Source organism: Danio aesculapii, chromosome 6 (genome assembly GCF_903798145.1).
Source record: "Danio aesculapii chromosome 6, fDanAes4.1, whole genome shotgun sequence".
NCBI classification, from domain to species: domain Eukaryota; kingdom Metazoa; phylum Chordata; class Actinopteri; order Cypriniformes; family Danionidae; genus Danio; species Danio aesculapii.
This window is the reverse complement of record NC_079440.1, coordinates 41,489,267-41,515,841: the sequence shown is the minus strand read 5'-3', so window position 1 is coordinate 41,515,841 and position 26,575 is coordinate 41,489,267. Positions and strand designations below refer to the sequence as shown.

The 26,575-nt window shown below is 35.6% G+C and overlaps 1 protein-coding gene across 3 annotated transcripts; it reads left to right on the top strand.

Annotated features, from left to right (window-relative positions):
- Window positions 1-202: 202 nt before the first annotated feature.
- Window positions 203-24,269, top strand: stat2 (signal transducer and activator of transcription 2). Of its 3 annotated transcripts, none has more exons than XM_056460190.1 (24): window positions 203-336; window positions 1,710-1,841; window positions 1,984-2,131; window positions 4,278-4,373; window positions 4,455-4,547; window positions 4,628-4,706; window positions 4,854-4,930; window positions 6,177-6,328; window positions 6,407-6,565; window positions 6,679-6,768; window positions 9,754-9,813; window positions 9,980-9,991; window positions 10,074-10,167; window positions 10,326-10,373; window positions 11,301-11,384; window positions 11,469-11,567; window positions 12,440-12,575; window positions 12,685-12,737; window positions 12,823-12,917; window positions 14,984-15,123; window positions 15,217-15,405; window positions 15,577-15,631; window positions 18,189-18,247; window positions 20,767-24,269. In XM_056460190.1, the coding sequence occupies exons 2-24, from the start codon at window positions 1,711-1,713 to the stop codon at window positions 21,135-21,137; spliced, it is 2,520 nt and encodes an 839-aa protein (XP_056316165.1). In that variant the 5' UTR covers window positions 203-336; window position 1,710; the 3' UTR covers window positions 21,138-24,269. The 3 variants fall into 3 exon arrangements, with proteins under 3 accessions (XP_056316165.1, XP_056316164.1, XP_056316166.1); XM_056460189.1 differs by having other exon boundaries at window positions 203-355; XM_056460191.1 differs by lacking the exon at window positions 20,767-24,269 and adding an exon at window positions 20,360-20,747 and having other exon boundaries at window positions 203-355.
- The last annotated feature ends 2,306 nt before the right edge of the window (window positions 24,270-26,575 follow it).

Here is a 26,575-nt window from a genome sequence, read left to right as displayed (position 1 = left end):
TGACCGGTGCTTCGACCAATTGTGGCGGTCACTGCATCGTCTCTGCCAATGAATGAACGGTGAACGTCTCTAAAAGGCGGTGCTTAATCATTGAGTAGGCGGGCAGAAGTGCATGGAGTTGAAGCACTGAAGTCCCTCCTACTCGATTGGGCTTCCACAGAAGTGAACAGCAGTGGGAGGATTATTAAAGAGCCTTCGATTTCCTGAGAAGTGAGTGCTGGACTTGTTTATTTACTCTTCAGCTGATGTTCTGTTCGGTGCTGTATTCTTGTCTTTTGTGTATGCCTGCGAAAGGCGTACAGCAAAACTGAGATTGGAGGATCAATTCCTATAAAGGTACAGACAATTGTTTCAGGTGAGTAATTTATAATTGTTTATATGCTAGCATGGCAGTTATTTACCATGAGCTACTCATTACTTCGCATTATCAGTCATGTGCAGGTCTATGATACAGTTACTGTATATAATAACATGTAATTATTGTAAAATCTTATGAGTGTTTGTGTCACGCGTTGCACTAAAGGTTACTGTAGTTTTCGACTCAGATTTTCCATTGTTCCTGAGGAGTGCTGTATTTGTGTGTGCAGGTGTGGAGGGTATTTATCACTGCCTGAAAGCATATATGTTGTTTGTCAGCTTTCGACACATTTACCTCTGCTAAAATTAATATCACTTGCAACAATTCAATAAGTTATATGATTAATTTTTAAAAAGGCCAATTTTAAAATCATCTTGGACAAAAATAGTTCAAGTCATGAACAGAAATGATTGTTGATGAAAATTTATTTGGGGTGAATTATTAAGAAGATTAAGTAAGAACTGTTGAACAATTGTTATTGATTTCAATTTAATATACACTTTTAAAACTTTGGACTGATAAAAAAACTCAATGTTTAGTGTATGAAAGAAATCTTAAGTGATCTGCATTTGTTAGGAAAAAAATAATGCAGTGAATTATTACAATTACAGTTTTAATCAAATCTATACTGTAATTTATACAACACAATGAGGAAACATTGTCTGCATTTGTTTAAAAGCATACCCCCAAATTCATACCAACACTAAACAAATATTAGAGGACCACCCTAATAAACCCCACTAGGAAAGAAATGTCAAGAAACAGCAATAATGTTATTAATTAATGTGATGGAAAACTTGAACTGAAAGCAACAACCATATTCCAGTCTTCAGTTTCACATGATCCTTTAGAGGAGTCCTTCTAATATGCTGATTTAATGGTCTTGAAATATGTCATATTGTAATTATTAAGGTTGAAAACAGTTGTGTAGCTTAAATGATTATTATTATTTGAGCCATGCTATATATTTTCAGGATTTTTTGATGAATAGAGATCATTTATTTGACAATAATCTTTTGTAACATTATAATAACATTATTGTTACTGTAAGTAAATTTCACCCTGTAAATTCTGGGATTGTTTGTGCTTATTACTGTTGAGGTTAGGTTCACCACATACCTCTTGCATAACTGTTCTGAAAACATAAACAAAAACTTGTTGTATTACATTGTTTTCCAACTTCCAAACAGCTCAGAACTGGGGATGTTTTTTTTTGTTTTGTTTTTGAAAATAAGCACAGAAACAGGATTTAGCTTCAACATCTGACTTGCAAAGTAGTGCAGGTCACTCTCAGTCCTGACCAGTCCTTATTTGACCATGCACCAGAACTGAAATTTGTTTCTTTCTGCAGAATGACACAGTGGGACCAATTGCAGCAGCTGGATACAGTGTATTCACAGAGGGCTTTTGATCTATACAATGGAGATGAATTCCCAATGGAAGTCAGACATTATTTAGCGCAATGGATTGAGAGCCAGGACTGGTGAGTATTGAATCTATCTAAGTGAGCAACAAGTAAAACCTGCTGATTGTTTTTTGTTTTTTCTTTTCTATATATAAATAGTGTGGTTTACAATATAATAAAGAAATGCAATATGTATATTGTCTCTATTGCTGTGTTACAGGGAGCGAGCGTCTCGAGACTCTTCCCAAGCCGCTTTCTTGTTCCAGGTGCTTTTGGAGAATCTGGACAACCAGTTCAGTCGTTTTGCTCAAGAGAGAGACTGTTTCTTACTGCAGCGTAATTTCAGACGCTACAAACAAAACTTCAATGTAAGTGTTCTTCTGCTGCCAAAAGAACCTGATGCTCCTGACTTTCTACAGAAATCATTGGATTTTTGAGGTCTTTTAAAATGCTGAACAGAAACTATCGAAACTAGACTAAGCGCACTTGTTTAATTTAAGTATAATTCATTCATTCATTTTCATTTCGGCTTAGTCCCTTTATTAATCAGGGGTCCCCACAGCGGAATGAACCGCCAACTTATCCAGCATGTGTTTTACGCAGCGGATGCCCTTCCAGCCACAACTCAACAATGATAAACACCCATACACTATTACATTCACACACATACACTACAGCTAATTTAGCTTATTCAGTTCAGTGCATGTGAATGCACTTAGTGTGTGTTTGGACTAGAGGGGAAATTAGAGCACCCGTAGGAATCCCACACCAACACTGGGAGAACATGCAAACTCCACACAGAAACGCCAAGTGGCCCAGCCGGGGCTCGAACCAGCAACCTTCTTGCTGTGAGGCGATCGTACCCACTATGCCACCATGTCGCCTTAATTCAAGTATCATTTAATGTATAATTTGTGTGACTTTATTTCAAACAAAATCATGCCAAACCAAGTTTAAGTACTTAAAATCAGCTTGTCAAAGCAAACATCATGAACACACAAAAAAAATTCAATATATTACAAACTGACTTTTTTCATGTTTGATAGAAATATACTGCTGCTCAGTTATTTCAGATTCTTTTTACTTCTAAACAAACAATGAAAAAGTGTGCACCAATGTCCAATTCACAGTCAAAGTCAGTTTAGGCTCTGACATTATGCAGCACACTTGTACGATAACCGTTTTCAAGGTGTACCGTGGTTTGGAATCGCATCAAAACCGCATCAAAATGTTCTGCTATACCGTTCCTAAGGTATGTGTAAGAACAGCAGAAGTCAATAATTCATTTGAATTATTTAGCCTAACATATTTACTGCTCCAAAATATTTTAAATGTTTTTCAAAACAAAATATTTTGTGTTCAAGGGGAAAAAGTTTTAGTTTTTTACCCAGACATTTAAAAATAACATATTTTAGAGCAGTAATCACAATACCATAAAACTGTGATATTTTTTAATCTAAAGTTATCATACCGTCAGAATCATATACCAACCCATGCTTAACCACACTACACATCACTATTTACTTCAGTTATAATTGTTGTAGCCATTTTTTGAAAGTGCATTTTATTTAATTTAAACGTCGTTTTTGGAGATTTGTTTTTATTTTGTTCTTTAATTTGAATCTGAACTCTATGGGAGTGGAAGTGGGTCAGATGCCCAATTTTTTTGGCCACCTCTTAAAATGTTTATTGATAAATTACTGTTATATAATGATTTTATATAATTAACTCTTTTATAAAATTAATTTATAGTGAATTTGACTTATAGTAAGTTTGTCTTTTAGTTAATTTTTTTCTTTGCTTTTTATCTGCAGAATATTTTGAAATTTAAATAATTTGTTGTTGACTTGCTATCTTTGCAACATTTCTGAATTAAATATAAAATGTAACTAAACTTAATTTTATTTTTTATTTCATTTTCACTTAACAATGCAATATTACAGCAGCTTGACTTGACGAGTGACTTATTTTCCAGGAAAATTAAATCATACTAATACTAAAATTAAATCATAATTGCATTGAAAAACAGAAGTGGGACAGAAGCACTTTTTTGGACCTCCTCATATATTGTTTGTTGATAGATTATTGTTTTGTATAACGAATTTCATTTGATATAATTTTTATCCTAATTTTGATGCAGTTTTTGTTAGTAAATTACTTTTTTAATAAACAATAGAATCAAATGAAAGCAAATGAAGTGCATTTGAAAACAAAGCCTGAATGAAAATAAAAAGACCTTTGCTGTGAGTATATCTCACCCATAAAGTCACAGATGTTCACACTGAGAACGATAACTGTAATCTCAACCACGTTACCGTCCACACCAAATTGCAATAATGTTCTTTTTAATCTGCTTTAAGTGTGCTTTGACATATTTGCAGCCCTTACTTTGGTGTCACTGTTTCTTATGTTTTTGCTGCAATCTAAATATAACTTTATGGCTATAGTTAAGTGCTCAAATCTACCCGGTTAATAATTGACTGTGAGATGATGGATCATATTGTTTGTTTGCAGAAGTTCCAAGAGGAGCCTTGTACTCTGGCTGCTATTATTAACTGGTTCTTGCTGAAGGAGAAAGAAATCTTGAACGATGCAGAGCTTGCCCTGCAAGTCAGTATACCTTCAAGTATCATCAACATCCCTTTAATTATCATCATCAGCATCTTCTGAGTGTCTCTTTCACTGTTTCAGGTGCAGACGTTGCAGGTTCAGTCGGCTGCAATGGAGCTGGAGAGCCACAGGCAAATTGAAAAGAGATTAAAAGACTTTAAAACCAGAATAGAGGTGTGTTTGGGTACATAAGCAAGAATGTATGTATAAATGTGTCTTTGTTTGAGAGCAGGATTTCTATTTTCTTTTGACAGGTGATGGAGCACAGCATACGGTGTTTGGAGGAGCAGCAGGATGAGTTTGATTTTAAATATCAGACGCTTCATATGGACTGTGAGGCTGCACACTTTATTTAAGCACGCTGTCCTGTCATTTGTATGATTGTGCTAATGCGTGTGCGTGTGTGTGCGTGTGTGTGTGTGTGTGTGTGCGTGTGTGCGTGCGTGTGTGTGTGTGTGTGTGTGTTTTAATGTGTTCTAGCTTGCACAGAAGAAGAGAAGAATCGACAGCTTGAAGGGCTTCAGAAAATGCTCAATGCACTCGATAAGTCCAGAAAGGTATGAGGATTTCATGCTGATTTCTCTTCTGCTCTACTCAAGGTTGTTGTTAACTAAAACTATTATATTTTATTTTAAATGAAGCTGTAATAAATGTAAATAACTTTGAAAAATATAGCTAAATATTAATTTAAAACTGATGCACTACTATTTTAACAGAACTTGGGTGTCAATTTTCTTACTCGAGAGAAAGTTCCCTTTTTTCTGCGGAGTATATATATATATATATATATATATATATATATATATATATATATATATATTTATATTGAGATATATATATATATATATATATATATATATATATATATATATATATATATATATATATATATATATTTAGTACAACAAAACCACAACCTAATTCAAAAAGCTATAAAAAAAGAAACTTCTAAAAGCTATAATAAGTAATCTGTTGGGTGTTTTGAGCTGAAACTTTACAGACACATTCTGGAGACACAAAAGACTCATATTAAATCTAAAAAAGGGGGTAACCTCGGTGCTCTTAAAGGGCTTATTATGTGGTCAAATGTCAATTGTCTTTGCTCTGCTCAATGACAGGCTGATGGATGCCGACGCACTGTCTCTCAGAAATTATAAATATTTAAATAAATAAACTACATAGCTGCAATCTAAACAACTACATTTGTGCCTAAGAAAGACTCAAAAGTACATTATTTTGTCCAACAGCAGCAATATTTATCAAACTGTAGTGAGTTTATTGATCTGCTGTCACTCTATGTGGACTGAGTAATACAGAAGGGTGAGGAGGCTGTACGAGTTCTGATATTGCAGAATATCGCACGGCTATCAGCCAATCAGATTCAAGAACCAGACAGAACTGTTGTATGAAAATGTATAACGTAACTTGAAACTAGTAGCATAAAAATGTACATTGTGAATTAGCTTTTAGTGAATTCTAAAGACGATGCATTGTCTCTCTATGTAAAGCTTTCTACCCTTCAAAATGTCTCTGCACGTCTCTGACAATTATTACAGTATTTCAGGAATTTAAGCTGTGTTCTGGAATGTACTGTAGGTCAAATGCTTTGGTTTATATGTTGCATTTAACATGCTAAATGTAAATAAGCTTAAATGAAGTTTTTAATAAATGTTGTTTATAGTGAATTAAATGTAAATTTCTGTTTATCTTTCATTTTCATACACTTCTTTTTCTCTGCAGAATATTTTGCATAAAAAAAACCCATTTCTTCTTTGTTTCTTGACTATGCCCTTCTTGTCACAGGACTTCTTGTCTGAAATCTTGGCTATGCTGGACGCTGCTGATTCTGTGGGATCATCGCTCATAAACGATGAACTGGTGGACTGGAAGCGGAGACAGCAGAAGTCCTGCATTGGTGCACCTGATGATACAAGTCTGGAACAACTAGAGAAATGGTAACCACAGAGGAATTTCTCTGATTTCTATTGACACAGTTCTGGATCTGTTTTTAATACATTGATGGTCTTCGGCAGGTTCACTCAGATTATAGACAGCATGTTCCAGCTTCAGAAGTTCTTACAGAAACTTGATGAGCTTTTAGGGAAAATGAGCTACGAAAACGACCCAATCCCGATCCAAAAACCTTCTTTACAGAGCAGAGTGGACACACTGCTGACTTGCCTGATAAAGAGGTACATGCAAACGCATACACAACCTTCACTACTCTTTTATTTATTTTTTTTATTTATTTATTTTTTTTCATGAACGTATGCTTCATTAATTGTGTGTGTGTGTGCATTATTAGTGCATTCGTCGTAGAGACTCAGCCATCAATGCCACAAGGACGAGGCCCTCTTGTGTTGCGCACCAATGTCCAGTTCTCAGTCAAAGTCAGGTTAGGGTCTGAAATTATACACCACATTACACATCTCTATTTACAGCACTTATAATTGTTGAGGCCATTTTTAATGTGCGTTTTGTTTAGTTTAAATGTAAATCTTTGGTGTTTTGTTCTTTAATTTGAATGTGAATGTCATAAAAGCAATAATGGAACAGCAGTAAGCTGGAAAACTGGAAGGGGAACAGATGCACACTTTTTTTTGGCCACTTCATTTATTGTTTGTTGATAGATTATTGTTTTATAATGAATTTAACTTAAGTTTCTGCTCGTCTTTAAGTTAAAATTTTCATTGCTTTTTCTCTGCAGAATATTTAGAAATATTTAAATTATTTGTTGTTGACTTACTACTGTATGTTTGCAACATTTCTGAATTAATTATAAAATGTAACTAAATGCCAAAGTAATATTTATTTGTACATTTTATTTTTACATTTTCATTTTCTTTCAATGCAATATTACAGCAGCTTGACTTCATGAGTGACTTATTTTCCAGGAAATACAGTAACTGAAATTAAATCAAAATTCTATTAAAGAATCATACCAGTAGAATTGGATCAGATGCACAATTTTTTTGACCACTCCATATATTGTTTGTTGATAGATTATTGTTCTATAACTAATTTCCTTTGATATAATTTTATCTTAATTTTAATGGTAAATTACCTTTTTAATAAACAAGAGAATCGAATGAAAGCAAATGGAGTGAAGTTTGTTTAAAAACAAAGTCAGCAAGTATACTTCCACGGCCTCAGCATATGGCCCAGAACAATAATCAATATAGATTCTTGATCACAAATTATTTGTGTCAAGCTTGATGGAATTGAGAAAATATGCATTTACAAAATCTGCATTAAACCCTGTATTATTGCATCTGTGTTACAAACCTTCCAATTATCATAGAAACAATGGGATAACAGTTAGAACTGTGGGATATTTAATTTTTTTTATATGGTATAGCATGGTAAATAATGCTGTACAATATTTTAATTTTTTTCAACCATGTTACATATTATTTCAGGGAAAAGAAAGCAATGTAATAAAATAAAAATAAGTATCACCACCTCTTTGCTCCACTGGTACAGTAATATCAGTCTAAAAACATCAAGAACACTCAGGAAAGCAAAAACACCTGAAACAGAGTCAAGTTACTTCTTTGCTGTCTTATTGCTTTCTTAACTTGGCTTGATAGCTTGCTCATACAGTATGTCAGCATCCATACTAAATTCGTTCCAGATTTTTGAATAAGAAAACTAGCAGGACATGCACGCAAAGCTAATTTTGTACTAAATTACACATTTATTTCAAACCAGTGAGATATGCACATCTGTGATTTATAAGCACTGATGTCTACTGAAGCAATACCATTTTAAAATGAACCTGACACTGTAAATGAAGGTTGTAGCAATTGCACTGTAGATGAAAAGCAACAACGTATTTGTCACGCAAAATTTTATTCAAGAGATTTGATTAAACACTTTAGGAAGTCTTTAGGAAGTGAGTTATTGGATAATTTTGTAAACTAAGATTTAAAAATATATATGTTTAAATCACATTATAATATAATATTTTAAAAAATGATTGCAATAATATAACCGAACCACAGAACCTTGAATTACTTGAGTAAAGTGAATTACTGGTTATTTTGATTGTCTATTCAAAATTGTAGGAGAGTCACAATAATAAAAAAGAAGGGATTCTGTTTATCCACAATCATACAGCTTTAATGTTTAAATATTTTAATGTTTTAAAATTTTATCCCATGTATAACCCCTGTTGGTTCTGAGACGCTAAATACTTCAAAGTATTTGTGGAAGTGACCTACTTTTGCAAATGTCAGTGCTGTTTTTGAATATCTTCATTATACTTGCACATACCTGTTGATTCAGCCAAATGTTTGTTGCATTAATTTGAATGTCCTGGGGTTATATTAAGGAGATATTTCAGAGCCGAGTCAAAGATTATTTTATATTGCAAATGATCACACACAACAACAAACAGATCTCTGTGGCTTGAAATGTGGCGATAAACAAAAATCTATTTTGAAATAGGTCATTGAAGCGTTAGTTTACCCCAGAAGGAAAATATTCTGTTATCATTTACTCACTCTCATGTCATTACAAACCATCAAGAAACTGGGTATTCGAAGTAAACTAAATCTGAGCAGCTTCTTTCCCTCCTTTGAAGATCTGTTTGTACTATGATGATTGCAAACATTCATAAAGAGATCCAAAATGAATTAAGTAGTTTAGTCAGTCTTCTGAAAATACAAGATCAAATTTAAATGGAGGGAAAGAAAATGCTCAAATTTTATCCAAATAAAAACAAATGTACAGTTAGGTCCATAAATATTGGGACATTGACACAATTCTAACATTTTTGGCTCTATACACCAACACAATTGATTTGAAATGAAACGAACAAGCTGTTTTAACTGCAGACTGTCAGCTTTAATTTGAGGGTATTTACAAGCAAATCAGGTGAACGCTGTAGGAATTACAACAGTTTGCATATGTGCCTCCCACTTGTTAAGGGACCAAAAGACGATTGAACAATTGGCTTCTAAGTTGCTCCATGGCTAAGTGTGTGTTATTCCCTCATTATCCCAATTCAATGAGCAGATAAAAGGCCCAGAGTTCATTTCAAGTGTGCTATTTACATTTGGAATCTGTTACTGTCAACTCTCAAGATGAGATCCAAAATGTTAGAATTATGTCGATGTCCCAATATTTATGGACCTAACTGTACATTCCAAAGATGAACTGAAGTCCTGTAGGTTTGAATAATGTGAAGGTGAGAAAATGATGACAGAATTGTTTTACTATACTATCCTAACAACCTTTTGAATAATCCTAATGTGTTCATCTTGTTAAATTTATATTTTTTCAATAGATTTTTTATTTATTTAATGTGCTTTGTTATATTTGAGATCGAATTGCAGGTGAAAAAGACCTAAAAAGACACTCCATCTTCTCTCTACAGATTCTTGTATAAAGTTCCTGAGCTCAACCATGTCTTGAAAGTGACGGTCTCTGTTGACAAGTAAGATCACTATCTCTTTTTTTCCTCATTTATATGATTTTTATGACTGTGTAGAATCTGAAAGTGACATATAAGATTGAGTTGTGTGGTTGGTGTGGATTTAAATGAGTCAGCCTGTGGGCAGAATTCTTAGCTAAATCTTCCATTCTTTCATCTTTTGTTTCAGCACTGTGAAAGGGTGAGTAATTCCATACACACTTTCTAAACACATTTCTTTCATTGAAGCACCCACCAGAAATTCAGGAATATGTGTATGTTAGGTTTCGGAGGTTTAATGTGCTGGGTACCTTGATTAAATCCCTTAACATGGCGGAGAGTATGAATGGGGGAATGGTTGCTGATTTCAGGCATTTGGTGAGTCATTTCAACAACTTGGTAAAATGATAAAACCCTTTTTTTGTAGTTCAGCTGATACTAACATCTATTTACTGTGGTAATGCCCATGTTCAAACACTGTTTTGCATACAAAAAACCCCCCAAAATGTAATAAAAAGCATTGTGTTTGTTCACAGACTTTTAAAGACCAGAAAGTTGGTGGTGGAGGAAAGGGGATCAATGATGTGAGTTTTCTAAGGATTAATTCTACTATTCACATCCACGTATCTTGTAAATTTAAATCTGTAAATCCGTCCGTCCGTCCGTCCGTCCGTCCGTCTGTCTGTCTATCTATTAAACTGTCTGTCTGTCTATCCATCCATCTATCCTTATCCAATATATCATATCTATACTGCAAAAAATTATTATAATAGATTTTTTTGTCATTTCTAGTCCAAATATCAAAAAACTCTTAAATCGACAAACATTTACTTGAGAAACACAAAATATTGTCTTGTTTTAAGAAATAATATGTCAAAATTATTTCAGTTTTTCTTTTAAATATGTTTTGATCAAAGAGAAAACAAGATTATTTTGCTTGCCCTATTGGCAGATTATTTAGCTTGTTTTAAGGAAAAATTTGTTTATCCTTCCATCCGTTCATCTACAATGTGACTATCTACAGTATGGAGCTCATGTTAGTCCACAGTAGTTTTATTTCCACAAGTTATTGCAACCTGCATGATCAACCATTGTTACTTGACAATGAAACTGCAGAAATGTTTCCTGCTTCCCTTATCTTGTTTGTCCTTGTCAATCAAAAACAGAAATAAGATTTCTTGGCACAGTACACATTAGGAGTGTTTCCATCTAGAGTTTGTCACCCTAAGTGAATAGAAATCATAGATGCCTAAATGAACCAAATAAGAGAGAGAATAGGTGAAATGAAACATACCCTTACTCTGAATTATTGTCGTTTCAAGAATGTTGCACATAATAAAATTCAAGTAGTCTTTTGTTGTGATTTCTGGCATATACAGTTAGTACACAGTGTCTAACAATTAATTACATACAGTCGATTAATGTGCTGAAGAAAATTCTACCAAATCCAAACCAATCAGTTTGCTAATATGCATGGACATTATGTAAATGTTGTTGTGTGTTTTGTGCAGCTCTCGTTGAGTGTGACCGAAGAACTGCACAGTGTAAACTTTCAGACACAGTTTGATTATCAAGGACTGTCAGTCACTCTGGAGGTGAGATATCTTTTCCTAATTCAGTAAAGTTTGAACATTCCAGAGATTTGGCACTTTATAACCATGCCTCTTTTCTCATTTCAGACCTCTTCTCTTCCTTTTGTGGTGATTTCGAACTCCAGTCAGCAGCAGAGTGCCTGGGCGTCTGTTCTGTGGTTCAACATGCTATGCTCTGATGCCAAGGTTAGGACCAGGGGTTATGCTTGCATTGTTCATGCAATCACACAATACAGTGCGTAACATACATTTTTTCAGTAATATATTGAATAATAGATGGTTTACGGTAATAATTTTGTGCATTAGATTAGTCTGAAATTCTTAAATTGAAACTAATCTAACTAAAAATACTTAAGATTACAGTCCAAAATATAGAACACACAAATGAATTTGTTGCAGAAAAATATTAAATAAATACATTTTTAATGAAAAGAAAAAAAATAAGAGAAAAAATAAATAAGATTTTGTTGAACTTTTGCTCATTTGAATTTGCATATATTATATTTCTCTTCCCAAACTCTTATTTTAATGGCTATAACTTTTTAATAAAACAGTTTTGTTTAAATGAATAAAAAACAGTTTAACAGAGAGAAGATTTTTCATCACATTTCTAAACACAACAGTTTTATAAACTCATTTCTAATAACTGGTTTATTTTATCTTTGTCATGATGACCGTAAATAATATTTGACTAGATATTTTTCGAGACTCTTCTATACAGCTTAAAGTGACATTTAAAACCTTAACTAGATTAATTAGGTTAACTAGGCAGGTTAGGGTAATTAGGCAAGTTATTGTAAAACGATGGTTTGTTCTGTAGACCAGTGTTTCCCAACCCTGTTCCTGAAGGCACACCAACAGTACACATTTTCAACCTTTCCCTAATCAAACACACCTAAATCATCTCTCCGAAACCTGAAGTTAATTGGTCCGATAAAGGGAGACCTACAAAACATGTACTGTTGGTGTGCCTCCAGGAGCAGGGTTGGGAAACACCGCTGTAGACGATCGAAAAAATATAGCTTAAAGGGGCTAATACTGACTTTTTTCATTTGTAGAACAAAAAGTTTTTTGAAAGCTGTTCTGCAGCCTCCTGGGCTCAGTTTGGGGAGATGCTAAGTTGGCAGTTTCTGTCCTGTGGTAAACGTGGTCTAAACAATCAACAGTTGCAGACCCTTGCCTTCAAGCTGTTTGGTATAGACATCACACATTTTTCATTCAATAATGGATAATATTATAAAACGTAATATAAAGGTCATAAAGTAATCTGGTGATTGTTAAAGATGTGCATTTTTTGTATCAGGTAAAGAACAGAACTATGAGAACTGTACAATTCCATGGACCAGATTCAGTAAGGTAAGAACAGAGAAAAACTCTTTGTATTGATGTGATATTGACGTATGAGTTTTTTGTTTACTCATTGTTTTTCTGTCTGTGTTAGGAGAACCTCCCTTATACAAACTTCACCCTGTGGGTGTGGCTGGATGGCATTCTAAACCTGGTTAAAGTCTACTTGTCAGACCTGTGGAGCGATGGGTGAGTAATATATTACCAGTATTTCCAACACTGCAGATTACGCATGTCTCTTATAATCAAACACACCTGACTCAATTCATCAGATTATTCATGGCAAAAGCTATGGAATGCAAGCTTGTAACCTTTAGACACAAAAACAAAGGGTTTTCAATGGAGAAGCCTGCTTTTGTGATTTTTTTTTTTAATTGTTTTATACATTTTCTCAAATATATTCATGCCTGTGTATTTCTACATACATAAAAATAAACACAATAAACACAATTAAATTATGTCAAAACAAACCTTTATTTTTGATGCAATTAACTGCGGTAATTTTTGCCCAGCACTAATTTCTACATGTACAAAACAAACATTCTCCCTAAAGTTCTAAATAAAGTGAGAAATATGATCCCATATGAATCTGTGAACAGATGAACAGAAATGCTACTATATCATGATATATATCCTAATCAAGATATGAAATTAATTATATTGTGACATAAGATTTTTGTCCCATATATCCCTAATAAGAGCGATACTCTCTAATACTATCAGATTGCTCTTGCAGTATTTTGATTGCATGCACGCTAAAATGACTACAGCATAGATACAGATCCTTAATGTTTCAATTTAATTATTATCATTAGGTTTTCTATTAACAAAATTTATGTTATTGACTTTGTGACCTATGCATACTAGCTTGCTTGGTTTATGCTAGTTGCATGTATTTTGACTAGGGTATGCTAGAGTACTGCTGACGATATTAACTAACTTCGCCATCTGAAGAAACATGAACAACGAACATTGATCACACACTTACCAAATCTATAGAAACAGGACAATCAACACCAACTGGAACCGTGTCTTTTTTTAAAAGAAGACGAGTGGCAAATCCGGATTTTAGCATTTCCAGATTCGAAAAGCTTTTACTTCCTTACAAACATATTTTTGTCGTGTGTTAGCTGTGCTCTCATCGCGGGGAAATAAAACCTTCATTGTGACACATTTATAAACACAACACTGATGACCCATGTCTCCAAACAAATCTTCTACTTCTACTTGTTTGAATTATGATTGGCAAGACAACCTGGAGTCTCTCTGAACACTGTAACTAGTAAAAGTAGTCTTCGAAGCTATATAATGCATATTAATGAAGTTGCTTCTCGTTTATAATAAAGCAGGCTGATTGGTTCAAACCAAGACTTTCTCGTGAACTATTGAACAGGTGTGCTGAAAACTCAATGACGTCCCTTTGTACCGGCTGGTACAGACAGCCATTCTCCACGCTGGAATTTACACAATGAGCTCATTGCCGTGACGTAACTTCAAAATTTCTTTTTAAACTACAATTACAAATTTGCTTTAAACAACACAAAAACAAGCTAAATTAGCTAAATATACGTGTCTTAATAGTGTTTTTTAGCCATGTGGCACATATATACATGACTGTCAACATCTCAAAAAATGTGTTTTGGTGTTTCGTGACTCTTTAAGTGCTTCCTGCATGAGGTACTTTGTGCTGTGCATTGCCATGATGTTTAAGGCACAAAACAATTACAGCGGCGCCTCAATGCTTTACAAACACACCATGAATCAGAAAGCAGTGTGAAACTGTTGAAAGGTGATGCCTGAAATATGCGTTTCAAGATATTCAACTTAAATGTATTCTTGCTCTTGTAATCCCCATAGTTTGTCCTTGATTTTGAAGGTTTTGGAGTAAGTTATTGAAACATCTTTGAATTCATACTTAACCAAACTGACTACACACGGTAGACAGATTGGTGGATGATAGAAATTTGGATAATGGAGATTTATGTAAAGGATGGATGGAAAGAAATTGTTAATTGATGGATGGATGGATAGATTGATGAATATAGATCCTGCTCTTGCAACACCACTGTCCTAAATAGTAAGATTCTACTCTAATGAAACACCCTGAACCAGGTTATCAAAAACTTACTAGCCATATGCTAAACTCTGCAGTTTAGAAATGGACAAAACATCCATGGATGGATGGATAGATACTGTATTTAAATCATAGGTGAAATGTGTGTTTTTCTTAACGCATGGTATGTTTGTTTTTGTAGCTCTATAATGGGTTTCATCAACAAGGGGAAGGAGAGAGTTTTATTAAAGAAGAAGCAACATGGAACTTTTCTGTTACGGTTTAGCGAAAGCATTAAAGATGGAGGAGTCACGTTCAGCTGGGTGCAGTACTCTAACAATGGTAAAAGCATCGCTAGAGATAGACCTCTCTCAGACATTGGTCTGGGTCTGACCATACAGGGTCCTGTGAATGTGTGCTTTCTTCTTTTGTTAGGCGATCCAAGTGTGCAAACAGTGAAGCCGTTCACCAGTAATGACCTGAAGCAGATTGCTTTACCTGATATCCTCTGCAACTTTCGGATCATGGTAGCAGAAAATGTTCCAGTTAACCCGCTGTGTCACCTTTACCCAAATATTCCGAAAGACCAGGCCTTCGGCAAATACTACAGTGAAAAAACTGGAGGTGAATTGTTTGTTGTGTATTTTGTTGCTATCCCACACTCTTGAAAATGTACAGTACCACCTCAGTGACAACATTTGTACTAAAGTATCACTACATCACTTAAGAACTCTATTATTATAAAAACTTTAATTAACTTTCTTTTTTTTTTTCGTGATGTCTTGTTTTTTTCAGAGGAGAATCCTTACCTGAAGTACCTCAGGACCAAACTGGTTTTTGTCTCTAAAGAGTAAGTCTGTGTTTTGTGTGTCTACAGGCTTATATGTGTGTGTATACTTAAGGTTCTGTACTAGCTAACATTTGTGACAGTACACATATGTCTGTTATGCTGGTCTTTAGTACCTTAGTATCATAGTGTATATGTTATAATAAAGGGGTAACTGGTTTTGTACAATCAGTGGCCACTTTATTAGGTACACCCGTCCAACTGCTCGTTAGCGCAAATTTCTAATCAACCAATCACATGACACCAACTCAAAGCATTTAGGCATGTAGACCTGGTCAAGACGATCTGCTGCAGTTCAAACCAAGCATCAGAATGGGGAAGAAAGGTGATTTAAGTGACTATGAACATGGCATGGTTGTTGGTGCCAGATGGACTGGTCTGAGTATTTCAGAAACTGCTGATCTACTGGGATTTTCATGCACAACCATCTCTAGGGTTTACAGAGAATGTTCTGAAAAAGAGAAAATATCCAGTGAGCGGCAGTTCTGTGGGCGCAAATGCCTTGTTGATGTTAAAGGAGAATGGCTAGACTGGTTTGAGCTGATAAAGACAACAGTAACTCAAATAACCACTCGTTACAACCGAGGTATGCAGAAGAGCATCTCTGAACACACAACACGCCGAAACTTGAGTAGGATGGACTACAGCAGCAGAAGACCACACAGTGTCACTCCTGTCAGCCAAGAACAGTAAACTGAGGCTACGATTCGCACAGACTCATCAAAAATAGACAATAGAAGATTGGAAAAACATTGCCTGGTCTGAGGAGTCTCGAATTCTGCTGCGACGTTTGGATGGTAGGGTCAAAATTTGGCATCAACAACATGAAAGCATAATGCACCATGTCATAAAGCGCGAATCATACCAGACTGGTTTCTCGAACATGACAATGAGTTCAGTGTACTCAAATGGCCTCCACAGTCACCAGATCAATCCAAGAGAGCACCTTTGGGATGTGGTGGAACGGGAGAGTCGCATCATGGATGTGCAGCTGACAAATCTGCAGCAACTGATGATGCTATCATGTCAATATGGACCAAAATCTCTGAGGAATATTTCCAGTATTATTTCTTGTTAAATCTATGCCATGAAGGATTAAGGCAGTTCTGAAGGCAAAAGTGGGTTCAACCTGTTACTAGTAAGGTGTACCTAATAAAGTGGCCGGTGAGTAAATCCGGATGGTGTAGCAGGGGATAAAAAGCTCCTTTTCAGTTTTCAATGGTATTTGCTTAATACCATTGAATACATTCTATTGCTATTTTCAAGAAAAAGAATTTTTCAAGTCTCATTTTGATTAATCTGAAACATGCTTGCATCAAGCTAAGCTTGTAGCACACACAAATTTGGTTTTCTGTTGCTGGTAAAGGAATATTTTAGGGACGCATTATCAGTTTTCGGCTAAAAGAGAAAAACTACTGAAAGTATTAGACAAAAAAGCTGTGCTGTGTGTTCAGCATGCTGGTTTCACTCTCCCTCCAGCCGTAGTCACCGGAAACAAAAAGCATTGCGCTATTAAGCCCATTCATTTCAATGGCTTGTGCCACACAAGGGTCAGTTTGCTGCTGTGCCGACCAAAGCAGTGGAGCTCGCTGTAGACTCCATCAGCGTTCAAAGTTTAAATTAGTTTAGTATACAGTTTAGTGTAATATATCTGTCATCCAAATTTAACTGTCCACAAAATGTGGTTATTTTATTGGTTTGTGTTTTTTAAAATCCTCATAATTTAAGTTATTGGGTTAAATTTAAAAAGCTTTACAAAATTACTTGAATATTATTTGATAAAATAATACATAATTATTACAATGCATTTCCAGGTCTGGTTTTAAGTAAAGTACATCCAGAAATTTTGACCCAGAATTTTTCTTTTAATTGCATCCGTGTGATATTTTGAAGTATTTCGTTTTTTAAGGACTTCTGGTTTCCTACAGTATCTTACATGGTTTTTTTTTTTAATTCAGTTATAAAATGAAACTTGTACACCAATGAGACTTGCACAGCTTGATTGCAGCTTGTTTATCTCTCAACAATGAAATTTAAAATTGACATAGTAACTTTTTACTCAAACCCATACCTAATAAACTCACAAATCAGTCAGAAATAATTTTGAAATGATTCATTGGAAGTTTAACTTGACTCGTGTTTGAAACACAATTATCAGAAGGACAAATTACATGTATTTTTGTCCCCATACATTCAGCGACATTGTATCACCAGGTAAAGTGATTTAGAATTAATTTTGAATGGTAAATAAATCCCCCAGCCCAAGTTCAGTTCCGGCACAAGCTTTCAACATTCAGCATCTAGAGGTATAATGCATGATGATGCATCACCAGCATAAACAGAGCCTTAAGAACAGAACAGAACGTACTCTTCCATACTTTCAGTTGAGGAATATAAAAGCTATCGCTGCATCTAATTATGTGATGACTTAAGGTTTATGTTACGACACACACTGTAAAGGCCATAAAGAGGTTACTACAGTGTCATGTGAGGAAAAGGAAATGTGATGTTGTGAAGTTTCGGAGAGAGTGCTGGTTTACTGGACTGCTCTGTGCTGCAGGAACGGATGTGCAGATGTCAGAGAGGGGCCAGTGTCTGACTTGTCCACACTGGACAGAGGTGAGTCCCGTCTCTACGGCCCCTCCAAACCCAGCCAGCTCAAACTTCTGTAATGAAGGCTTTCTGATTGATACAGATACTCCTCTTTCAGTCAGATTTCCAGCATCTTGATTAGATTCTCTTTCTCTTACACTTCTCTCTCCAAGTGCGTTTGATTAACAGTGCACAAAGAGACTTTCTGTTTGTGTGGTGTGCCGTGACTGTGGTGATTCTGTAACACAAAACTAACCATTCGAGTAATGGAAATGAATTGAAAATGTGCATGGAAGCTTGAAGTTGCATGCTGCATGCCAAATCAAGATGCACCAGTATGATTGCTTTATTTATTCAGTTATTACTTTTAATTGAATAATAGCTCAAATTAAAGGGGTGGTCCACTACAATATCATATTTTAAACTTTAGTTGATGTGTAATGTAGCTGTGTGAACATAAACAACATCTCTGAATGTAAGACGCTCTTCAGGTTACATGCATACACCACGCGCATACACCCTGCGCAGCGAAGGGGCATGGCCAGAGGCGCTGTAATGTAGCAGAGAAAGCTAAAATGCCGTCCAAACGCTGCTATTTTTCACAGAGCTTGTTCTGTTTCTGTATTGGGCTTCCAAAGGACACGACTCAAAGAGAGAAGTGCTTACAATTTAATTTTAGTTATATTCCAGATTATTATAAAAAAAGATATAGCTAGTATTTGACAAAGGATAATTTCCAGAATCTCTCCCAGTTCAGAGCTGGATTCGGCTAAAAACTCCTCAAAGAAGGAGCAGCTCCAACCATAATAGCAGAAGCTGTGGATTGTGAGCCACAAATTTGTATGTTGTAGCAAGGACGTAAACAAGGATGTAAACAATGGGAAATGCTGTTTGGCACCGTTAAGAATTTAGCTACAAATTCAAATTCATCAGTTAAACCACTGTAAACACCCACGATTTTCATCAGCGCTGCAGTGTCTCTTTATGTGGCCGCTTTCCCTGCGTTCTACATCTCAAATAACGAACTCGCAAAAGATATGTGAATGTTTCATATTACTTACTTACATATGTTAAAGACACTTGTCAGAGTTTATTTTAGATAGCAGGCGTGAGGTTCAGCTGTGTCTTCTGTGTGATTTTTCTGTCTGATTCAGACACAAACTGATACAGCTTACAGCTTCTTTGACTGACAGCGTTTACACAGCGCAAAAGTGAGTGCTTGAAGCCGCGTGCCACTTTTCCTGGTGACGTGGAACAGATGAATCCGCGAATCACAGCACATTATGTTAGCTGATCAATCAGAGCCTCTTGAGGGCAGGCCTTACAGAGGAACTAGGAAATAGTAGCAGTAATAAGGAGGATAGTAGCAGTAATAAGGAAATAAGTAGCAGTCTATAATCAAAGTGAGATATATGATAAAATAACATGATTTTTTACAAATGAAGCATGAGCACACATTGCTTTGCATCTTATAAACACTACCAAGCCTTAAACATACACTCCGGACCACCCCTTTAAAATTCTTATGTCGTTATTTAATGTCCTTATTTCCTGTTTCCACTTTCCCTTTATTATTAGCCGTTAGCATATCTAGATACTGATTGTATAGTCGCTGGTAATCGATAAATGGCTAACAATAAAAAAAGCCTTTTAAAATAATAATAAAACAAAAACACTCTTGTGTTTCTATTTTCAATGCATGTATGAACAGATTTAACAGAAAAAATAAATCATAATTTTGATTTTCAGTAAAATTAATAAACATTTAATAAATAAAATTACATTTGAACTGTTATTTATTATTAAACGGATCAACTGTTTATTCTGCATGAATTTAAAATCTTTAATATTGGCCTGATATGAAATATATTGTGCATCTTTAATCCTCCAACTTCAACAAACACTCTTGAAAATAAAGGATTTTATTTGACATCCATTAAGAAGCTTAAACATCTATAAAACCTTTCCATCACACAAAATGTTCTCCACACAAAAACAGTGTTGAGAATCTTGAGTATAATTTATGTGCAAAAACAATACATTCATTCATTTATTCATTTTTTAGCTTAGTCCCTTTATTAATCTAGGGTAGCCACAGCAGAATGAACCGCCAACTTATCCAGCATATGTTCTACGCAGCGGATGCCCTTCCAACTGCAACCCATCTTTGGAAAACATTCATTCACACACATAAACTACGGACAATTTAGCCTACCTAATTCACCTGTACCGCATGTCTTTGGACTGTGGGGGAAGACGGAGCACCGGGAGGAAACCCACGCGAATGCAGGGAGAACATGCAAACTCCACAAAGAAATGCCAACTGACCCAGCCGAAGCTCGAACCAGTGACCTTCTTGCTGTGAAGCGACAGCACTACCTACTGCGCCACGACATTGCCACAAAAATAATACATTAAAATAATAATAAAACCTTTTTTTTTCTTCATTTTCAAGAGTGATGTTAATGGAATCATGGACTTGGAATTATTATTGTAATGCAGTTAATGAGTTTATAACACTTTTCTATTTCTTTTCTCTTCAAAAGACCCTCCATCTTCTGTTTCTGAGGTGGACGAGGAGGACAGCGTCTTGCTCCATAGCCCCGAGAATTCCCCAATGTTCTCCAGCTCCACCATCGATGTTTCTTTGCTCAACAGCGTTTTGGATAATGATGGCGAGAGTCTTGTTCCAAATGATTTTGCTCCCCAGATCTCACCACCACCAGAAAGCGACATGGACCTCCTTAAAGAACCACTCTGTCCAGATTTTGATTCTGATAGGGTATTGCAAGATTTCACAGACAGTTTAAACATCCTGAATGGCCAAACCTTTTCAGTGTTGTCAGATGATCTAGGTATCATCAACCTTAGTAATGGTTTTCATGATATTGCCTACAACATGCCGCTGACCCCATAAATTTCATCCGTGACCCACAATGAGGTTAGTTAAAACTTTCATGGCTCTGATTTATGTTGTAAATAAGTACGAATTCGTAGAATCGTAAAAGATTATTAGAATTACTTTTAATTCTTTTGCAGTACTGATTTCATTTACTTTATCCGCAAAGTATGTAAAATGTGTAATCCACTCATTTGTTTTACCAAGGCAGCCCATTTCATAACCAACATAGACTCATTCTGAAAACGTAGCCATATATACGTTTCTGGAGATTGCGAATTATGTAGCCAGAGATTCGTATGGCTGCGTTTCGTCTTCCAAATGAACGCTACAAGGCGGTATTATGATGCCGTTTCTTTTCTCGCTAAGCAGCTGACCGCTTACCTGCATGTGGACGTCTTTCCCGCTGTTACCAGTTTTTCCGGTAGCTCGGAATGTACGTTGGCGGAGTTGAGATGCAGAGCGGAGTTGACCCCGACGATAGGGTTTGAATCTGGTGAAGAACAGTTCCGGAAAGCGGGTAAGACAAAAATCAGAAGCCAAAAAATAAAATACACGAGTAAATAACAGGGTGAGAATATGGTAAAATTTGAAAACGTGGTAAAAATCAGGTGGCTTTTCAACACTGCTGTTGGGTTTAGGGAAGTGGGTGGGCGGGTCAATCGGTGCTTTTCAAAATACTATTGGTTGGGTTTAGGGAAGGGGGTGGGTGGGGTGATTGGTCGGTTGGTCAGTCAGTCAGTGAGTTAGTCAACAGCGGCATCTGGTGGATTTATGTGAGATAGGAGTGAATGGCACTCATGAGAGAAATTTGAGATACAAAGCATACACAGTAGCATCTGGTGGATTTGCGAAAACCGAAACTGTGAAAAAAATGTAGCTCCTTGGACATATTTTGCACTCTCCAGAAATGTATATAGGGGTGCGTATTCAGAGTGATCCTGGGTTGGTCATAATAGTAATAAAGGTAATTACAAAAGAGAAAAGGAGTCAGAATTACGATATAAAAGGTTGCAGTTTATATATCCTAATTCATACACTGTTGGAAATGCTGCGTTTCACAAAATCGATTTGTGTTGGGAAAACATGAAGCAATTAGGTTAACTTGGTAGTTTTTACAAATTTAAGTGGATTGGACATAAAATAATAAGGTGGCCCCATATAAAAACTTAAGAAATGTGTTGTTTTAGCTCAATTTAAGTAATTTTTTGAGTGTAGAAAGAAAGGATTACGTGATATTAAAAAGTCAGAATTGTAATATATAACTTGCAGTTATAATATCTAACCTGTAATATCTAACTTGCAAAGTGAAAAGAAACATCTGAATTGTGAGATGTAAACTTGCAATTGGTAAAACAAAAACAAGTCAGAATTGTACAATTAAAAAGTTGCTTGTAATGTTATTAATTTTTTGATCTTCTGGCTGAAACAGGCTCCCATTCTTAGTCCATCTAAGTCATGGGTCTCAAACTCAATTCCTGGTGGGCTGCAGCTCTGCACAGTTTTGCTCCAAACCTATCAAACACAGCTGATCTAAATAATCGAGTTGTTCAAAAGAGTCATAAACACTTCATAAGTTGGATCGGCTGTGTTTGATCAGGGTTGGAGGAAAACTGTGCAGATCTAAGCGGATGTTTGCAAAACAAATAGCCATTTACTGTTCTGGCTTGCAAGATGCAGTGTTTATAGTCATTTTTGTGGATTCTCTTCATTTTTATAAGACCTTTTCTTTCCTCTTTTTAAAAATTATTTTTCTTTCAGTTTTATTTTAATATTTAATTGTCGTGTAAACCCACCCTATATTAAACACATATATATAAAACTCTCCTGACCTGGCCCTGCCAATCATAAGCTGCTAGCATATATTTGCCCCAATAAAAGGTTTTGGAGCATAAAAAAGCACTTTTGTTTTTGGTAAGAACATTGAAATTACTGGATGAATATATGGCAAAATAATATGTTTCCCCTTTTTAATCAACTTTTATGTTGATTGAAAGAATCGTTTATTGCTTATTCAAATGAACTGGGATTTACCAGACAACTTCTTGTAAAGTCAATGTGGTAACTTTACTATGTTTAAAGCACCTTTTGAAATGTGATTCAGACATTAGCTTTGAGCTAATGTTTCAAACATCTTAACATCTAACCCTAACAGCAGAATTTCTCTGCATATGTTTTACGACTAGAAAATACTGTCCAAGTAGACAGTAAAGCTGTCCTGTTTAAAAGTGTAAAACACAGTCTTTGATGCAGATGTATAAATGTTATCAAATGATGACAATACTATTTTCTATATATTTTTTATATATATATTTCTTTTTTAAGTAGTAAAGTTATTCCTGCTGCATCTAGCAAATATATCTGCCACTGAAAATGCACTAAATTCTACTTTAAGTTTTATTTTTGAGTGAAATGTGCTGAATGTCAGATTGCTATTTTGAGAAACAGAATGTTGTTTTACTAGGATTTGAGCCTCCTAAAACACAAAGTCGGTTTCTATTTTGCATAACCACTGTTTTAATGTAGTTTAGTTGTTTAAAGAGAGGTTTGATAGCTTTTAATTTTGTTTTAAACTTCCATAGGGGATGATTTTCTCATTAAGGTACCAATATGTGCTTAATCGGAGACCATAAAACTTCAAGAGATTGTGTTGAAGTTTGTTGAAAGTTAAATATTCTGTTCCCCCAGTTGAAGGAAGTTACTTTTGAGTTTCTTTTTTTTTTTATTGTGGACTTTTGGTTCTTGAAATGTTTTGATTGTTTGACTAATTTTGCACTGTGATTTTTAATAACAGAAAACTCCACTTGAGCGAAAGAACAGAATACTTCTGATTTCTTGCTAAACTGAATTACATTTTTGTGTAATCAAGTCAATTGGACTGTGTCTTTTTCTTTTAAACTGTAATGACATAAGTCATTGTGATTTAATCACTCGTTGAATTTTGTTACCCCACGAGCACTTATGTTGTGAATTTGTAGACTTTGTTTCAGATGCATGGAACCAAGTTTTATGTTGTAAACAATGCCAGTTTTCAAGAAAAAATTCCATATAGTTTGTTTATATGTGTAAACAAGTCTTTTGTAAGTCTTGTAAGCTCAAACTGAAGTGTATGTGTAGGCGCTATGTTCTCCAATAAAACATTGAATGAAAGATCAAGCCATACTTATTAAAATTCAAGAATTATCTGATAAGCTGACTTTTTTTATGCAGTGGTGAGATGTTGGGCGTCACGGTGGCACAGTGGGTAGAACGTTCACGTAGCAGTTTACATGTTCTCCCGTGTTCGCGTGGGTTTCCTTCGGGTGCCCCCACAGTCCAAAGACATGCGGTAAAGGTGAATTGGGTAAATAAATTGTCCGTGATGTATGTGTGTGAATGAGTGTGTATGGATGTTTCCCAGTGATGGGTTGCAGCTGGAAGGGCATCTGCTGCGTAAAACATATGCTGGATAAGTTGGCGGTTCATTCCACTGTGGCGACCCCAGATTAATGAAAGGACTAAACTGAAAAGAAAATGAATGGTGAGATGTTGTTAATTTACCACACAGTGTTATTCATTCATTTTGGCTCAGTCCCTTTATTAATCCGGGGTTGCCACAGCGGAATGAACCGCCAACTTATCCAGCATTTGTTTTACGTAGCGGATGCCCTTCCAGCTGCAGCCCATCACTGGGTAACATCCATACATACTCACTCTCATTCATATACCAGGGACAATTTAGTCTTCTCAATTCTCAATGTCTTGGGACTGTGGGGGAAAATGAAGCACCAGGAAGAAACCTATGCAAACGCAGGGAGGACATGTAAACTCCTCACAGAAACGCCAACTGACCCAGCCGAGGCTTGAACCAGCAACCTTTTTGCTGTGAGGCGACAGCACTACCCACTGCGCCACTGCGTTCACACAGTATCTGTTCCTTTAAATGGGACTAAAATTAGATTTGACACATTTCACTTTTGACATGATTTCTTAAAGACTTAAACTCTGGATTTTGCATGTTGCAAGTTTTTAAATGATAATAGTAAAATAACCAACTCTGATTGGCCCTTCTGAGATGATACGTGCGTATAAACATTTTGACATCAAAGTTCTAAATCTAGCTTGATCTGGGCTTTGACGTTACTTGTCACATAAATAGATCTTCTTGTTTTTTGCAATGTTGGGAATTTGAGCTGAGTATGCAGCTTGTATGGACCTGTGGAACTTCTGGTTTTGTGCATGTAAGTTTCTCAAATTAGATAATAAGAGCTTAACACCAACTGGACCAAAATGTCATGAAAACCTTTGTTTGATTTTACTCAGAATGCTTGAAAACCCATTAATACATTCGCCAGTGCTGTTATATGTATATTTGCATATTATTTTAGACTAGTATTGCAGATTTCAGTTTCATAGGCAAGACAATGACAAAAACAAAGCATGTCATCAACAAGTGTTTAGAAGTACTGCATCAGATGATTTGTGGGCCAAAAAAACCCAGCAAATACCATTAGATTGTGTAGCACCCCAGGCAATAGGCATTGGTTTTCATGACTGGATAAAATTCACAAATGCTCTAAGCAAACTTGGTAATGTTATAACAAATGGCACAGGACTTATAACTTAAAATACACATGTCAAGCTTGATAACATTACAACAAAACATATTGGCAAAACAGGACAACCAAGTATCAGAGGAAAAGTGTTCTCGAGGGAATCATTAAAAAAAAAAAACATTTTAAGTGTAAAAATTATTATGATGAAAAATGACAGGCGGCGCAGTAGGTAGTGCTGTCCAGCCTCGGCTGGATCAGTTGGCGTTTCTGTGTGGAGTTTGCATGTTCTCCCTGCGTTTGCATGGGTTTCCTCCGGGTGCTCTGGTGTCCCCCACAGTCCAAACACATGTGGTACAGTTTAATTGGGTAGGCTAAATTGTCCATAGTGTATGAGTGTGTGTAGATGTTTCCCAGGGATTGGTTGCGGCTGGAAGGGCATCCGCTGCGTAAAACGTGCTGGATAAGTTGGCGGTTTATTCCGCTGTGGCGACCCCGGATTAATAAAGGGACTAAGCCGAAAAGAAAATGAATGGAAAATGACAGACATTTCAGTGTGAACCACAGGACTAGGGGAAACTGTCAATTAGTTATTAAAACAAATAAGCATTTTTATAAAATGCTGGGTTATTTAATTTTAATTTGGGTAATATATTGCTCCTACTATGGATGTCAATGGCTGCTATTTTCCAAAATTTTTCAGAATAGCCTTTTTTGTGTTCAACATGAAGAAATTCATAAATGTTTCGAATTCAGTGTGGATATATGGAGTGGAGTGAACGATCTCTTTAAGCGCAGCTAACCTTTTTCAGCAAAAAATCAATGAATCTCTTACATTGTATCTGTGCCTCAATGTAAATTAGTAGGGTTCCCACCAGTTTCTGAGCCTGATGGACAAACATTATTACTGCTGATATATAGGGA

Bases quoted from the DNA above. Each gene is read 5' to 3' on its own strand.
- stat2 (XM_056460190.1), top strand. From the start codon at position 1,711: ATGACACAGTGGGACCAATTGCAGCAGCTGGATACAGTGTATTCACAG. The intron at 11,568-12,439 runs GTTAGGACCAGG...TTTCATTTGTAG, and splicing joins TGCTATGCTCTGATGCCAAG to AACAAAAAGTTTTTTGAAAG. The intron at 15,124-15,216 runs GTAAAAGCATCG...TTCTTTTGTTAG, and splicing joins GGTGCAGTACTCTAACAATG to GCGATCCAAGTGTGCAAACA.